Source organism: Filicampus tigris, chromosome 10 (genome assembly GCF_054856515.1).
Source record: "Filicampus tigris isolate MCC_2025a chromosome 10, RoL_Ftig_1.0, whole genome shotgun sequence".
NCBI classification, from domain to species: Eukaryota; Metazoa; Chordata; class Actinopteri; order Syngnathiformes; family Syngnathidae; genus Filicampus; species Filicampus tigris.
In genome coordinates this window covers 21810903-21829318 of record NC_141226.1, presented here as the reverse complement: position 1 = coordinate 21829318, position 18416 = coordinate 21810903, and the positions used below count along the sequence as shown (strand labels likewise).

At 40.7% G+C, this 18416-nt stretch overlaps 1 protein-coding gene and 1 long non-coding RNA gene across 2 annotated transcripts; both read left to right on the top strand.

Moving 5' to 3' along the window:
• Positions 1-1078: 1078 nt before the first annotated feature.
• LOC147141329 (zinc finger and BTB domain-containing protein 14-like) lies at positions 1079-6374 on the top strand. Its single transcript, XM_086043912.1, has 2 exons — positions 1079-1217; positions 2515-6374. Exon 2 carries the CDS (start codon positions 2534-2536, stop codon positions 3710-3712), a length of 1179 nt encoding a protein of 392 aa, XP_085900038.1. The 5' UTR covers positions 1079-1217; positions 2515-2533; the 3' UTR covers positions 3713-6374.
• Positions 6375-7044: 670 nt separating this feature from the next.
• LOC147141328 (uncharacterized) lies at positions 7045-18331 on the top strand. Its single transcript, XR_015088493.1, has 3 exons — positions 7045-8022; positions 14506-14633; positions 17586-18331. It is a non-coding gene; the product is annotated as an uncharacterized LOC147141328 (long non-coding RNA).
• Positions 18332-18416: the final 85 nt, after the last annotated feature.

The window sequence follows — 18416 nt, the reverse complement described above, 5'->3', positions numbered from 1 at the left end:
AATAAACATTGTTTATATCTCAACTCCATTACTAACAATTTCATTGACCTACAAGAGAGTTTTGTTTTGTTATAAATCAGAGCTGGGCATTTTATTAACAATTGAGCTTCTGTCTGCAGCGTGGGTACCCTTCCGTCGTCTGTCTTTCGCCTTTTTCTTCAGGGGGTAAAAAATAGTACACGTCGATAGGCCGGTCCACCTCTGATTTTAAATCTGCTTCCGTCAGCGATTACGACGGCCAACTACTATAAGTGCAACTCACTATTGTTCCTTGCCGCTCTCGCTGCAGCTATCAAGGCCTAGCCGCGGAAAATAGTTCTAAAGACAGACTACAAACAAAAGACGGATTAAATACATGGGCTTCCGACTATGCTTAGTCCGTCATTCGTCAACCGTCAGCAAATCAGGCGTCCGTCATAGGCGGATAGGCGGAGTGGTCCGTCACACAGACGGAATGCCCAGCTCTCCATCGAGTTAATTTTTGGAGGCTTCAACATGCCAAACAACTTTGCATCTGTATCCTGGGAAAGATGCATTTTAGAGGTCTCGAACATGAACCACCAAAACCCACTCAGTGGTGCCGCCTGGAAGGTTAGAACAAAAAATTGCCCCCCTACAGCTAGTTTCACTTAGCAACATGGAATTGAATGAACATCATATGCATGAAAAAAAAAAATCAAGTACACATTCGTGAAAATGAACAGCAAGTTTGCCATTTTGGTTTAAAGAAGCCATTTTGTGGTGAACTGCAGGGCTCTGACAAACACTTTGACTAAGGTAAGGTATTTGCCGAATGAGTGTTGACATAAAAGAATTGACCTTTGCGTTCCTTTCTGGAGGTATCTATCTATCTATCTATCTATCTATCTATGAAACTATCTAACTATGTAACTATCTAACTATTTAACTATCTAACTATTTAACTATCTATTTAACTATCTAACTATTTAACTATTTAAATATCTCACTATTTAACTATCTAACTATGTAGCTATCATGTCGCAGTGAATGCGTCGTCGTATTTGTTAGATATGACGATTGGCTGCAGTAGCCTCTCCAGTACGCTGGGTGGCGATGGAGCGCGGCGGGTTTTCCTGTGCGGCGCGGCAGTCACAACAAGAAAGAGGAGGAAGAGGAAAAACGACAGCAGCAGCCAGTGTGGATTCGTCGTCGACTCGCCTTGCGTGACAACACGGGCAATCGCATTCGGGCTTCGGGTAGGAACCTTTTTCGTCTGGTTCTCGACTGCTTGTGGAATAGAAAGGTTGTTTATGTGTCGGCTACGACCTCTTCTGTGTTTCCGCGCTCGTTTCTCGGCCCCCCACCCCCCTCCTCCTTCCTCTGTGAACAACATGCCAGCGGAGCTTGTGCTTGGTCAAAATGGCTGGGCGCAGTGAAATGTGAAATATTCCCTCTCTCTCAGGGTTGTCACGCGAGCCTTGATCACACCGTCGAAGCCGTGAACGCGCCACGGAATTGAAATTAAAAGTGCGTTTTGTTCGTGTCGCGCGCTCGTCGCCGTCGACTTTATTTTGTTTGTTTTTCTTTCTTTGCTTGATTGGAATATTTAGCTAGTTTATTTTTTGTTTGCGTGTGTATGTGAATGCGAGGTAGGCCGGTGTTTACCATTGCACAAGGACTACAGGTGAAGTAGATGCCGGAGTTAAAGTACTTGGGTTCAACTGTTCAGAGCAACGGGGAGAGTGGACGGGGGGGGCGCAAAAGAGAGTCCAGGCGCGGTGGGGGGGAAAGTGTCAGGGGTGATCAGTGACAGAAAAGCTCCATCTCAAGTGAAAGGAAAGGTTTATAGTGTGCTTTGGGGATAGTCACGGTGATCAGGAGACAAAGCTGGAGGTGGCGGAGTTGAAGATACTAAACTGCGGTGAGATCTGACTGGAAGGTTTGAATGCGAAGCCGGAGACATTGAGATTGTTTGGACGTGTGCAAAAGGGGAGGGGGATGGGGGGGGGGGGGGTGAATAGGATGCTGGAGATGGAGCCACCAGGTAGGAGATCAAGAGATTTATGGGCGTGGTGAGAGGTTATTAAAACACTGCTCAACCAATTTGAACTATGAGTTGAATTGCAGAGCGTGGAGAAATGGCGATATTAAGTTAAAGCTACGCTACTGTTAAGTTAAATGCAGGATTTATGAAAATAAAAAAAAATAAAAAAACTGATTTCATGTTAGTGTTGAGCCCTGATGTATTGAATAAACTGTACTTGTTGTAGTGCCTGCTTAAATGGATGTGTCTGTAAGAGGCGGGGCCGGTGTGTCTTGACAAAAGCTGTGGCTGGTAGCAGCTGCTTTATGAGTGTGCTGTGCTCATTGTGTTTAAGTCTTTTACTGCTCTGTGTTAAAAAAAAAAATGGTTCAAAAGTGCATTTGGGGAATTTACATTTGAAAAATAAACTAAGTGTAATAGTAATGAACCGCAGCAGTGTGGGATTCAGCCAAAAGATTTTTTTCCCCCACATAAGTTCACTCAACCCCCCCCTTCCTACTCCTTTCCAGGTTGCTCCCATTCGACACCATGTCTGAATTGTTACGCTACATCGACTATGACCACAAGGCGACCTTCCTGAAGATGCTCAACCAGCAGCGCATGGAAGGTGAGCACTGCGACGTGGTGGTGGTGGTGGAGAATATCGAGTTCCGGGCTCACCGCTGCGTCTTGGCGGCCTGCAGCAACTACTTCAAGAAGCTGTTCAAGAAGCAGACAGATGAGGACAACTCCATCGTAGAGCTGGACTTCATCCGCTCGGACATCTTCGAGGAGGTGCTCAACTACATGTACACGGCGCGGCTGGCCGTTCGCAAGAAGGATATCAACATGATGATGTCGTCAGGCCAAATCCTGGGCATCAACTTCCTGGACAACCTGTGCTCGCAGAAGCGCGAGCTGACCAACATGAAGACGCGCGAGAACCAGGCGCCGCCCGGCGACCACGGCATGCGCGCGCAGGACGCCATCCTCAAGGAGCTGGCCATGGAAGAAGTGCGCAAGAACAGCTTCTACGACACGGCCATGGACGGCATGGGGGGCGCGGGGGGCTCGCACGTGGCCCAGCCGCACGGCTACAACACGGGCTTGAGCAAGGACCCGCACGCGCACGGCTGGGGCTCCTCGTCGTCCGGCGACATGAAGCTGGAGTACCTCCTCTACGGCCACCGTGACCACGGCTCGCTGCCCGTCGCCGGTGCCAAGCCGCTGGAGCACAGCGCCAAGAAGGAACGGCTGCTCACCGCCAACCGGCCGTACGGCTGCGAGCACTGCCCCAAGGCCTTCACCACGGCCGCCCACCTCAAGGAGCACCTGAAGATCCACTCGGGCTTCAAGCCGCACCGCTGCGTGGTGTGCGGCAAGGCCTTCATCCGCGGGCCCGACCTGAAGCGGCACGAGCGCGTGCACAGCAACGAGCGGCCCTTCGCCTGCCAGCTGTGCGAGAAGGCCTTCAAGCACAAGTCGCACCTGAAGGACCACGAGCGGCAGCACCGCGGCGAGCGGCCGTTCAACTGCGGCTCGTGCGACAAGGCCTTCATCAAGGCGTCGGACCTCAAGCGCCACTGGAACACCATGCACAGCGGCAACCCGCGACGCCAGATGGCGCTGTCGCCCGCCGCCTCGCAGCACACCGCCGACGACCAGCGGGACTGGAAGCTGGAGGCGGCGGCGGCCGCCGCCGCGCACTCGCACAACTCTGACTGCTGAGGCGGGCGCGTTGCCGCTGCCCTCAACAGCAACAACAACAAAAAAAAAAAGCCTATAAATGGCATTCTCAAAAGACTACTTCTTCTTCAGTGATGTTTTGGGCTTTCCACGTGTAAAAATCAATGTTTAGTTTTTCTCACAAAGCATCATTAGAATTATGGTCTCATTATTACTTTTGTTTGTTTTATGGTGCCCAAGAGGAGTTTAAAGGAGACATATTATGTTGTTGTTGTCGTTGTTGGTTTTCCCCATCAGAATTGAACCCTCCTGTTGTGTTCATTTCTTGCCGATGATGATGACCACTTTGATTAATCATCAAAAGGTTGAATACCATGCAAATTTCATTGCTTTTCTTCTCTTGTTTTTATAATTTAAAGAAAAAGAAAGATCATCATAAATTGCATGCATTTTTTTTTCCCCACTTTGTTTATAAAGTCTGCACACCCCTGTTCAATTGGCAGGTTTTTGCGATATTCAAAAAAAATGAGATCAAGGTGCACTTGAAAACTTGATGAATGTAACGTATAGCTTGTACAACTCCATTGGGGAAAAAAATATGACTGATGCCTTTGAACAATGACATCCCCCTCATGCTGTAAGATTGTCCAAAATGTCAGGAAAAGCCTACTAGAAGAGCTGGACTTGATTTGAGGTTAATGAGAGACACTTGAAATTTGTGGCAGCTGTGAGCTGACTCCCATTTAACGTAAATTTGAATGTGATTGGTTAATTTGCAACACAGCCACATCCTCAATTTGAGGGTGTGCGCACTTGTGCAACCACATTATTTCAGTTTATTTTTATCTACACGGCCAAAAAGGCTTGTTTATTTTTTTTTCAAGTTGCATGATTTATAGGTCACATTAATGGTGGAAAGTTTTGAAATTTTTTTTTTGTTTTGTTTTTTTTAAATCTCACAAAACCCTGACATTTGAACAGGCATGCGTAGAGTAGATTTACCCACAATATATGTACAAAACTGAACAATTTAGAGTCTAGATTTTCAAACGGTCAATGTAACTGAATTATCAAAAAATGTAATAACAATTCAAATTTCAATTGTATTTTTAAAGAAAAGGAAAAAGCAGATTAAATCCTCTGTCTAGATTTCAAACGGGACAGTATGACCTACTCTCTGTTTGGTTCTCATACAATAACAATGGTAATATTTTTTTTTTTTACTATCAACTTTCCCCCTCCCTGTAAAGTAAAAAGAAGAATGAATTGTATGCATTTCCCCTATTTTCCATTCTTTTTTTTTTTTTTAGATATATATATTTTCTTGCACATTCTCTAACAAATCAGTTTGACCGACAACATAAGCAGAGGGTTAAAACAGCTCTAAAGGCGTGATTAAGGTCTCCTGACATTCTTTGGTCAATATAGACAAAGTTTGAAAGTGAAATGTTTTCATAATATGTCCCCTTTAACTTGAGTTGCATATATTCATGTGGGTGTTTTTAATGGATGTGTTTAGTTAGTACTGATAGGTCGCACTGTACGATAAAGCGAGGCGACCGTTTCCTGCGTTAGTCACTCGGCGATAATACCAAAGTGTCGGGTCGCCATTGACGAATTTACTGTCATACAGTAACACACACGCGTCAACGGTCAGTGATGGACGTCTGTATATACTGTAGCTTACTTACCATAATTAGCTTGTGGCACAATTTAGAGTTCACAATGAGGAAATATGCACATACGTATATAAGAATATAAATATAAATAACGTTGTCCCACTCCGACGCTTTGACAATAAAACACCATTTTGTATGTGTTTACTTGTTTGTTTTTGTTGTTGTTCAGAGCGCACCGTTTAATTTAAGCGTCTTAAGGCCACACACACAAAAGGAAAGTCAGACAATTATCAGACTGAAGCTGTCATTTAATGATAAAACAAGCGGTACTTCTACCAGAACAAAGTTGTAGTGATTTACTGATCTCTCCAATAATTTTCCCCAATAACTTCACAAAAAGGAACACAAAACAATGAAACTATATTCCTTTTTTTTTTTACTCTTGCATATTAATTTTCAGAAATCCCAAAAACTACAGCCACAAAAAGAATACGACTTGTTTCTCGTAGTAAGACTTGCTCCAAATAAAAAAAGACAGTATTCTCACAAATTGCAATTTTTCGTGAAAAAGCTGCGATGTTATTCTTGTAGCATTGTCGTTAAAAAACTTTATTCCCATGACTTTTTTTGTTAAAAAAAAAGTCTATATACTCTAACATAACTGTTTCTCAAAATGCCAATTCCTATAATTCAACACTTTACTCTTGTTGCATTATGACTTTATCTCTTTCAGTGTGGCCCTTATTCGCCTTCATATTTAAATGTGCGCCCATACAATTTTTTATTTGGTTCATTTTTTCCTGTAAAATAAAAAGATAATCAGGGAGTGAAAAAAAATCACACGTCACCAAAGCTTTTACTATAGTCTAATATGATTTTATATAACTGACAAGTGAAACTCAACCCACATGATGCAAGTATATTTTTGTATATTTAATGATCTACTGCAACACTCATCTAAATATTACTTGTCATTTGATTTTATTTGGAAGTAAAACAAAAAAAAAACGATCAACTGTCACTGTCTTGAATATGATATATTTGTCATTTAAAAATAAAAGCTGTAGCTTGTTTTTTGTTTTTGATTTCAGATGTGAGACTTTTATTCTGGTCAAACATCCGGCCCTGCCGCCGTTTGGTGGAAGGAGCTTGACGTATCACGAGGACGACCTCGTGTTCGGTGGCGTGGGAACTGGTCACGCACTTTGGGAGTGAAACACGGAAGGCTTGGCCGGTGTCTCGGGACGACGCTAGGTGGGGCCCTTCGTTCATTCTGATTCATTGGAGGACGACACTGGAAACTTCCGGCTTTGTTTTGAGCTTTCCCAACATTAGCCTACTGCATAGCCATCCTGTTAGTTTATGGGTGGAAATGATGTCACTTGTGGGCGTGAGTTCCAAAAGACGACTCGAACGGGATAGATTTAGCGTCGCGTAAGCCTAGCGCATGGATATGCGCGCGCACGCATGTGTACGTGCGCACGCATGCGTAATGAGACCAAGCTTCCGCGCGTGCGTGTTTGTGTGCCTGTTTACGAGCACGCTCTAGTGCGTGCGCATTCTTTATTGTGAGACGTTTTCGTGAGAGTGACAGGCACCGCGTGTGGACGTGCATGCTAATGTGCGCTTCGTTGCCGGTTTGGGAGGTGGACTCTGGGGGGTGGGGGGTTAACATACAATGTGGGGCTCGGTATACAGTACCTGTGCACTTTCTATTTTAATGTTGCGCAATCCATGAGATTGTGTACGTGTGAGATCAACGTGTGTGGCCCTGAGTTTTTGTGTGTTCTCATCTTTCTGTCTTAGTGTGACACAACCTGTGTCTAATGTGTTGTGGTGTTTAGTGCACAATACGTTTGTGTCTGCATAAGCTTGTAAACTATGGCTGTGTGTGTGCATGTGTTGTGTGTGTGTTGTCTTAGTGCGGTATCACCTTCCGACATTCCCTCTGTTTGATATATAATATTTCCTAGAGATACGAGTGTCATGACGTGAGCTTTTCGGGATACAAGAAGTCACTTGCTCATTTTTAAAAAAATCTTCAGACGTGATCAAAATTCAGTGCGCTTCAAAACTCCACCACTAGATGGCGGCAGCACACTTCACAACATCCACCCATCATAAATTCATTTTTTTCAATGGAAGGACCGTGGAGATGTCACCGATCGTTAACTGCGCATGTTGAAGAGGCATAGAGGGGGTATATACTTAGACAAATGTCACCCCCTGGCGCCACCCTCCTTCGACAAATAAAATTTAGGGTAATCAAAACAGAATTCAATGTTTTGCCAATTCTTTTCAATCTATACTCAATCGAATATACAACAAAACGGATATTATTTACTGTCCAAACTGGAAGTGTCAAAAATAAGACGCTGTTAACGCCAATCCACTTTAACGGCGCTAGTATTTATTTTTTATTAACGCACAACACTTTCAAGCCCTTCGTGTGCCTGTCTACGGCGCTGGTCCTGCTGTACACGCTTTGGCCTCTTCGAGGCAATGTGGTGCCCGCATGCAGATAATATATCTAGAGTACATTGATTAAATGGCTACAAGACACAGACGAAGAAGAAATCACCAGGTGTTCTGAAATTCCTTCCTACCGGCCGAGACGTCCTACCAATGCCCAGTGCACGCATGCGCACAACGCCGATAAGTGTTCGTGGGAATTTTGTAACTTTTTGTCCTGTCAAAAAAAAAAACTACCAGTCGTCCGTTCGGTTAAAAGTGGTGAGTACTTACTGTTTTCGTTTTTATTCAGTCTTATTTTACTTTTTCATTGCCTCAAAAATAATTTTGCCCTGTGTTTTCCGTCATAGCTATTATGTGTTTTCTTGTCGTAGCTTTATAGTATTGATCTGTTGACCACGTTCATCACGCAGCGTATGTATACTGTACCCAACTGTCAGGACGTCATACCTGCATGGGTATCCTTTTATTAAGGGATATTTGTTTTAAGTTCTACCTACCAGTCTGCATCTAAATAAAACAAGCTGAAAGTACAGGCAGCTGTCAAATTAGCCAGCGCTAGTAAGTTTCGATGGGGGAGGACAATTTGGCAGAACACCTGTTCTGAAATTGTGGCAGAACACCGGCTCGGTACAAGGAAGAAAGAGGATCAAAATGTTTTGGTTGAAGGTGACAAAGAAAGAAATAGAGGCTGCGATGTGGCAAATGAACTTGACATTTCGTCATCTAATGTACATTCAAAATGATCTGTTAGTCTAGGGCACTCTAACAATCAACCACTGCTACAAGAGGCAAAAGGTCCCGACTTAATGTTGTTTGTTTGTCACCGTTCAAAAATTGCTCCGTTCAAAAATTGCGTTTTAAACAATTGATTACAGCTAAATGATAGCATATAGTAAAAGGCAGACATGCTAATCAAAATTAGTACAGATGGTACGGTAAATTAATATGCCAACAACACACAGGGAGCAGCAGTCCAGGGTGTTTTCTGCTTATCTTCTTGCATGACAACTATTAACGAGGACGCGGGAAACAACAGCGTTGCTCTCCCCACAATGCTAACCAATGGTGATCTGCGTGCGTTGTAACCATGGCAAGAAGCTACAAAAAAAAAGGCGTGGACATCCGAAGTCGTCTTCGTCGATGGTTTCTTTTTGGGTGAGCGTCATCCCTGGTTTGTAATGATTTACAGAAGACTAAAGCAGCATTTTCTATGAGCAATAGCAAATGATGCTATCTTAGCGGGGGCTTGCCAACCAATATGTCCGCCGGCAATGCATTGTGGGTAATCCGAAGAGCTCGAAGCCCTCAAAACGCGTACTGGTGTGGAAGTACTGCGTCAATGTCAAGATTTATGTGTCAGCATTTATCTGGCAATATGTGTTGTATTCAAATGTGTCATTGTTTTTGTTGTGTTTTGTTTTGCAGTGCAATACAAATTACATTTTTACAGTACTTGCCCAGTACTTATTGTTGTATATGTTCCAGTTAGTATGCGTGCTTTGTTTTCTATAGTGGTGTGGCACAATTCACGCCAGAGAGAGCTCAATCAATTGTGCAAGTGAACACGCGTTCTTTTCGTCACCGGTTTACGTAGCAGAGTTAGGTTTGTGTGTGTTCTGGTCTTTCTGTTTTAGTGTGGCACAACAGTACATGTGTGTGTGTGTGTGCTTGTGTGGTATAAATACATTGTGAGGGTTGCTGTGCACAAATTCTTGTCCGCATCAGTTTATTTGACTCAATGAGGTTTTGTGTGAGTGTTCTTGTCTTACTATCTTAGTGAGACATCCTGCCTTATTACCATGCGCACATAAACTGCAGACACACTAGGATGAGTGCCTTTTTTTTTTTTCACCCTATTAGAATGTACGTGTATGTTTTTGCACGTGTGTGTAAGTGCATGTACTTGTGTGTGTGTGAGAGAGAATGTATACGTGCGTGTGGGTGTGTGTCAGGCATGCGCACACACACACGGTTTCCATTACGGGGCCGGCGTGGTTCCCTAGGCCCGACCACAAGCCTCCTGTCTCCACTGAGGCTCCACCCAGCTCCGCCACAGACTTCCCAGAAAAGAACAGCGTCTAATTAAAAAAAAAAAAAAGAAACACACACACAACTTTAATTACATTCATCTCTCTCTCACACACATATGTATACATGTACATATAAATATATATAAACAAGTGTATACAAACAATTCCGTGTGCACCAAAGCCTGCACTTTTCACCCTGCTGAGTCGAGCATCGTCTTCTGTGATCATCCACCGCATCCCTCAAATATTCTGTATGACCAAAGCAGATTCGAAATGGCACAAGAAGGCAAACATGAGTGCATGTGTGTGTGTGTGTGTGTGTGTGCTCACTGCACTTTATAAAATGATTTGCACTGTGGCCTAATGGTATCATAGATTGCAAGGCAGGAAAGATGGGCAAAAGTAGATCATGATTATTGAGGAATGGAACACACAAGGTGCATTAGTTTGCTTTATTGATGCTAAAAGTACACAACAGTTTTCATCAAGTGGGGGAAAAAAAAGGGGAGGATCCTCATCTTAGAATGTATATTTAATTTTTGGTGGTTTCGAAAATTTTGTTTTGGCTGCAATGCAGCAGTTTTGCGGGATCCCTGTGTGAAAGCAGCTAATACCTGGGAAAATGGTAACTTCTAAAATAATAAATAAAAAAATTATAATTTTAGAAACATATTTGCCAAATGTTTACTTATTATTATTAGTAGTAGTAATAGTCGTGGTAGTAGACAAAAAAAAAAAAAAATTCACAAATATTAGGGGAGAAATACACAAGTAGTACAGGGCAAAAATATATATTTTTAAATTATATATAAATATATATATATATATATATATATATATAAATATATATATAAATATATATATATATATATATATATATATATATATATATATATATATATATATATATATATATATATATATAATTTTAAAGCTAATTTGCCAAAAATATAATAAATAAATAAAATGTATTAAAATAAATTAGAAATACACTATTGTAAAAATTTACAAAAGATGTATTTTTTTTAAGTATACAAAATATTTTATGTTACATGTAATTTGCAAGTGTTAGAAAGATAAAAAGATGTTAGATGATAAATACAATAAAAAATATTGGACAAAAATATGTAAATACTAGGAAAGAGTCATAATATAACATAATATACAAAATATATCACAATATGACACAAATGTAAAATAATACAAAATATTTCATAAAATAGTGCACACAAATATTGGATTAAAAATACTACACAATGAGAAAAGTATTTAAAAAATTATTCAATTTTTTATGTGAGGTAAAAATAGTACAAAAATGGTCAACATCAATGTTAGACAATTCTGTAATACAAAATATTGTAACGTACATATTGGCAAAATACATGAATATTAAATGTGAAATTCAATTAATAAAACAAAAATGCACAAATATTTGAAAAATGCAAACTTTAGAAATTACAGAAAAAAATAATTAAAAATACAAAACGTTTAACAAAACATGAATATGCAAATGTTAGATTAAAAATACACTATTTAAAATAGCAGATCCAAACTTTTTTTTTTATTAAAAAAGAAAATATAACACAAAATGATCCAAAAACATTTGTACAAATGTTGCAAAAATACACCAAAAAGAAGAATACAAGGGAAAAATATTGCTGCCAGCCTCACATATTTCTTTTCCACTCTCAGAAAAGGTGTAATAAAAAAGCAAAAGCACAGCACCAAATTCCAATTTGTACGAAGTGAGACGAAAAATATAGTTTTAATAAAAAAACATTTGCAAAGTAACCCCAAGTATTTGTATACGCATGGAATCTCCCTTTTGGTTTGCCCTCACATTCATCACTCACCTCCTCACCCCCCCCCCCCCCCCCCCAGTCGAGATTAGTGAAAAGGGGGGGGTTACACACAGTGCACGCCGTTGTCCTCCCTCCCAGGTGTTATCACTCTCAGCCACTAAGGAGGTCTGCCGGTATCGTCGCACGCAATGAAATTCCCCCGGCCGATGCTGCCGTGACCCCGTGTGACCTTTGAAAGGAGGAAAAAAATCCGATGATAAACAGATTGAAATGTGTTGAGTGTGTTTGTGCCACTCTCCACGTGTGTCACATCTGTGCATCACTCCACTTTGAACGTTCGCAGGGGTCGATTAGCATTTGGCAAATTTGGGACTAGTCTTTTACATTTATAAATGAGATTGAGAAAGCATTTGACTCTGGAGCAGATGAATTGCCTTTCCATTTTTTTTTATTTTTTTTTTCCTATGGGAAAGTTTTGTATCTTGTCATCATTGCTGGCCACAAATTAATGTGCTTCGTATGCGTGCGTTTGTAGCTCCGATTCTAAGCTTAGAAAGTACACACACGCAGGATTGGACCTTTTGCTGCATGTGTCTCAGTGAATCACATCGCAGAGAGTTGGAAGGCGGCCGCACGAGTAGACAAAGGATGACAAATGACAAAAAGCCCCCAACGCGTGTATGTGTGCGTGTCCGTATGTGCGTGTCTCACAACGCCTTTGAGCGACAACAAAATGATAGCGGCCGAGGTCACGGGGTTCATTAGCGTCCTTACAAACGAGCGAGGGCGCGCGGCGGCTACGAGAGGATGAGACAAGTGTCCGACGACGACTTGGACGCGCTCCTTCCGCCAGATGACGGGCAAGGCCGCGCCAGGAAACGCAGTCACGGACATGTTTGGAAAGCTGATGAAGTGTCGGGGTACGCGGTCACATTTGATCCCCGACTGACCTTCCCTACATGTCACAAGAAAAAAACGTCATCCATGGATGTTCTGGTAGCAAGTATCACTCCTAGCGGTGTAACAAGAAACAGTTTGAGCCAGAAAGACGTTTTTATTAAAAGAATCGAATCGTTCCAGTTTGAAATGTATCGAGATCCGTATCGAATCGTCTTTTATCGGAGAAATATATCTGAAAAGCAAATGGCACATTTACAGTGCTGATAACTTCATTCAGTTATGAGTGAAATCGCAACAAAAAAGTAATTGCATCTCACACTTTCCTATATATTATGGGAATAATATCGTTATTGCATCTCACACTTTCCCATATGTTTGGGAAAAACCAAAGTACGATATCACAATATTGTTGCCAGCGAGATCGATAGTATCGCGATACAGCAAAAATCTCAATTGGAACAAAGCCTCAATTGAATCTTATATTTTTACCATTAGTATCATGACGCGATTATCGACATATTGAAGAAAAGTTTTTTTTCCAATATTATCAATAGTATCATGATACAGTGACTAGTTAGTACATTGGAAGAAACCTGAAATATGATGTTATTGAAATATGTTTCCGGTTGTATGACAATACAACAATAGTCAATGTCCTGGAGCACAAGTGTAATCCAATTTTAATCATATTTCGCCACTGGTATCAACATTATCACGATACAGCGGTAATCGGTGTATAATAAAAATAATAATAATAATGCATTACATTTATATGTTTGAAGAAAACCATGATCCAATACTATAGAAATATTTTCCCATTAATACAGTATTGATTGACTCAGAACTCAAGTGAATAATTGAATTATTGATATGAAAGTACAATAGGGTCATGGAATTGATTTGAGGAAAAAACTTACCGGATTTCCTCAAGGGTTTTGTTCCCTCTGTTTTTGCATCTTTCATCTTTTCTTTTCTCTCCAGTGAGCACACACGCACACACCTGTGGCATGAACATTGTGCAGGCATGTGTGTCGCACACTTAGGTCATCTTGTCTTGCTCCCATCACGAACACAAGCTGCAGCACATTAACACTTGAATGTCCACCGATCCGATTAGCTTCCAGCTAATGCTTTTCTTCTCCTTCTTCTTGTGGTCCCCATCTTGTTTGAATCGCTTCAAGAGGCGGATATGCTGTAGAGATCATTCGCATTCCAACAATTGCCACTGAAGGATATATGATGACAGCAAAGACACGAAACAGGAAGCCGGCGTGCGTGTGCGTGCGTGTGTACGTGTGTGTGCGCGCTTGTGCAGAAACGGTATCATGATCGATTTATCCGGGGGAAAAAAAATACCTGCATTGTAAAAATATCGTGCGCTGATACTATCAGCTTTGTTGTAAAAAGTGATCGTTTTTCAAATGTTTTTGAAGATCCCAAAAAGTATTTTTGCTTCCCAAAATGCGTTTCAGTGGGCGTCAGTTATAAGCGGATTTTCGCCATTCTGCGGGCCAGCCTGTTTTATATCCCCTGCGAAGAGTCGACTGTATATCGATTATTGTCAATGGCTGTATCGCGATACTATCTCTATCACAGAAAAAAAAAAATTGTATCATGGTTTTCAAGGTCGATTACCATGCTAATTTTGTACCATGATGCTCTCAGTATTGCTGAAAAAATATCACGATAACATGATCTCATTTTTTTCCCGCCTTTTGCCTCTGTATCGTGATATCATTGGTTTGCTTTGGAAAAATAGTGCGATAACATTGTATTGTTTGCTGGCCCCCCAGCTAGTCAGGAGGAAACATTCACGCTGTCCTCCATTTTTTTTTGTGTGTGTGTGTGTGCTCTGATGTAGTCCAATAAAAAGTATGTTGGTGTAAGTGGATCCAAAGTGCCGCTTTAAGACTTTTCCAGACTCAGCCGCAGCGTCGTGCCAGCGGTCCATTTGATGTGGACCACTGCTGCCAATTGAAGGATTCCTCTTTTTGCCTTTCCGTCCTCAGGATCAAAGCTAATCTATTTGACTGAGGCCTGCTGTCGCCACGACAACCTAGATCACAGACAGGAAGCTTCACGGACGCTTGTCATCAACAATGACACCGCTCTGCAGCCGCGGACCCTCAGAGAACAAGTACGCCCCGCCCCCCGCCCCCGCATGCACACATGTGGGGGGGATTTAATTCCACAAAGTACACCAGCTTCCTGTGTGTGCATGCGTGTGTGTGTGTGTTCTGCTTGACAAACCATGTGTGTGTATGTGGTCCATGTGTAGGTTGCCAAGTTTTTTACGATATGTAAAGTGCAACACTAGGTATTTTCTTTTCACTCGAATCTGAATCATCATTATTCTTCAGCTTCATTTTTTTTTTTTTTTTCAAAATGTAGTCAAACTCCACTGTAATTTGTCCTCAAAGCAAAGCATTTTTTTTTTTTATTGCTACAGCTAACTTGCTAATTCTAGCATGGTAGGGCAATATTTGGGAAGAAAACCACAACAATTTAAAAAATTTTTTTTAATGAATTAGATGTGCAGTGAGCTAATCAATGTATCAGAAAATAACTGATACAATATCACAGAATTTTTCTTCTTTATATCAATCATAACTGAATACAGCAATTACAAGCTAGGTGATATATTCTCAGAAAAACATGCTACAAGTTATAATTTTCTATTGATACTGGTCGTATCTCAATAGCGCTGTAATCATTGTATTGGAAGAAAATCACAAGGATTTTATCATATTTTACAAATAAGGAAAGTATCATAATGCGGCAATTGCATGTAAATTTCTAGATTGTAAGATGTTCGTCAAGTGATACCAAAAGTATCAGGATATAGCGATAAGCTATGTATTGGAAGAAAATGATGATACAGTTTTATCACAGTATTTTTCCATTGATACAGTGGTTGTGTGATAATTGTTCTAGATTAGTATCAACAATTTTCCAATGGTAGTATCATGATAAAGGCGCGTGAGTCCAATGATGCTGCATTTGGGTTGGGCATCGGACATTTGGGACAATTACGGTTTGAATGGTTTGAAAAATTGGAATGGTTTAAATGAGTGAGCCAGTTCAGTTTTTTTATTTTTTTATTCTTTTTTTTTTTTTTTTTTAAATAGTTTGAGTTATGGTTCTTCATTCATGATCGGCGTCTTCCGTGCAGCAAACCAGACTTTTTTTTTTTTTTTTTTTTTTGACAATTTAAAATCTGAACGATTCCGGGAGAACCTGAAATGTTAGTCCTGGTTCCGCTTGATTCTCCATGCCCAGCATATGAGGTTGGGAATGTTGGTGGTCAGACAGAGCAGTATTGTGCCAACCTGCTTTCTCAGCAAATATGTGCAGCGTTAGGGCACCAGTGGTCAACCAGGATGAGGGGAAAAAAAAAAAAAAAACAAGTACCAGTAGTCATTTTTTATTTTTATTTGTGTCCAAATGTAGTCAACAACAAAAAAGACATGAAAGGAAGAAGTTTTAAATAGTTGTTGTTTACTGTAATGACTTTTCCATTGTTGCCTCCATTGTGTATAATGTGTGTAATTAGCTGCGCGGCAATAAAACATGCTGTCGCTGAGAGCAGAACCAAAATAACACCAAACTTTTTATTTATATACATATATAAAAACCATTTCGACAGCCCGCGGTGGCTAAGCGGGTGGAAAAAAGCCACAGCAAGAAGAAATGAGGCCAGACTAGTCCTGCCGTCGCAAAACCTGCTGGGAAATGTAGTTGGGCATGTGAGGACATGGCTACCATGACATAGCATGTGCATAAACATCAAAGACAATTTCGTCTTCAATAATCTCAATGTACATTTTTATAAAGGCAATTCCTCCTTCAGTGACCACAACACATATGCCTTTCAAAGTCAAAAACATTTTGGATTGAGAACTTTGCATACATATGTTCATAAACATCAAAGACGATTTAGTGTTCAATTAGCCTAGCATACTCGCTTTATAAACTTTTGAGTACAGTCTTCAGTGAAACGTTTGTGCGTGCTTTCATAAACATCAAAGATAATTTTGAGGCTGCAATGAAGTTCACACGTTTTTGTCAACATCAAAGACATTAATAACATTTACTGTATTTGTTCAAATGTTCAATCTTCAATGAATAGAGCATTTTTCTTTTTTTTTTAAACATCAATGACAATTTAGAATCTGCAATGAATCCAAAGTACGTGTTTTCATGAACATCAAAGACAATTTAGAATCTTCAGTGAGCCTTATGTGTTTTTGTAAATGCCAGGCAATTTTGTAGTCCGTGAACCTGACATACGCGTTTTGTAGACATCAAAGACATCTTAGTTTCCAACAAATCTAACATGCTTTTTTCCAAACGCTGAGGCAGATTTTGATTCTTCAATCAACGTTCACATACTTGTTTTGGTAAACATCAAAGACAAATTAGTCTTTGACGTGCATAGTTTAAAAAATTTCAAAGGCAATGTAGCGTTCATGGAATGAATTTGAATCTAATGTACATTCCCATGAACACCAAAGACATTCTTGAGTCTACATTTAAAGTAACGCGTGTGTTTTTACTAACGTCAAAGACACCCTAGAATTCAATAGACCTGTCATACTTTTTCATAAACCTTTATGAACAATTCGGAGTTTGAAACCTGGCGTGTGTACTGTACAAGTTTTTCTAAATACCAATGACAATTTTGCATCTTAAAGCAAATGAAAAACATCTTTTCTCGACTTGGCATCAAAGTCGTTCTCGAGTGTGATTTTGGGGACATGTGCAACTTTGGCTTACCCTCAAGGAAAAACTTTCCAATGTGTACGGCGATGGCTGTAAAGATACACTCTGTCAGAATGGTGGGAATCGTGTGACTTCATGTGTTTTTTTTTTTTTTTTTCATTTCCAAGTGTCGATGGTAAGGAGAACATCAAGGAGACATCAGCCACACATCTGTTTCGCGTTTTCTTAAGTCGGATTTTCCTCCGCCGAACCTTCCATGTTCCTTGATGACTTGATTGTTTACCTGCTTCTAAAACACGTTTGTCCCCTAATCCTGTGCTCTCTTTTTTTCTCTCTGTTTGGGGACATTTTCTTACTTTTCCACAAGGCGCAAAGCAGCCTGGAGATCATCTGGTTCCTCTTGGGCCTGCGGTCACAACAGTGAGAAGGCCACATCAAAGCTGGCTGTCAGAGAGCCCGCAGAAGAAGACGACGACGACGAAGAAGGAGAAATCGAAGAGGAGGAGGGAAAAAAAACTGGGACAAATTCTGGTGCCTCACACACACACACACACACACACACATGCAAACTAGTCAAATATCTGCATTGGTGGAAACTGGAAGAAAGGATGGCTCCTGACACATTTGGGGTGTTGTGATCGTTTAAATGTCATTTAAGGCAAATTAACTTTGAGGTTTATGAAAGAGCATGTTTGGTTCATTGAAGACCAAATTGACTTTGACGTTTTATGGAAACATTACAGAAAAGAATTCAAGACTCTAACTTGTCTTTGATCTGAATGAAAAAGCGCATCAGTTTTATTGAAGACACCAAAATGGATTGGATGTAATGTTTATGAAAAAGTACGTTGGGGCCACCGGAAACTGTTGTTGATGTTTACCAACGAGTAATGATGGGGAAAATGAAGCTTCAAATTTGCTTCATGAAACAGTTGTTGTATTTTTTGACTCCTCTAGAGGGCTCTGTTGGTTTAAATAGTGGGGTTTACGAAATGAGATGGGCCCTCAGCCCCATTCCTTGCGGAAAGAGCAAGAATACTTGTGTGAGAAAAGGGTTAAGCCACGGGCCTTATTCAGGTTTTTAAAAACCCAATTTAGATTTTTGAGCGCATTTACAAGGCCTTTAAAAACCCGAATACTGCCAATATTCGGGTTTGCAACAATATTTGCAACAATATTTGCAACATTTGAGGAAAAT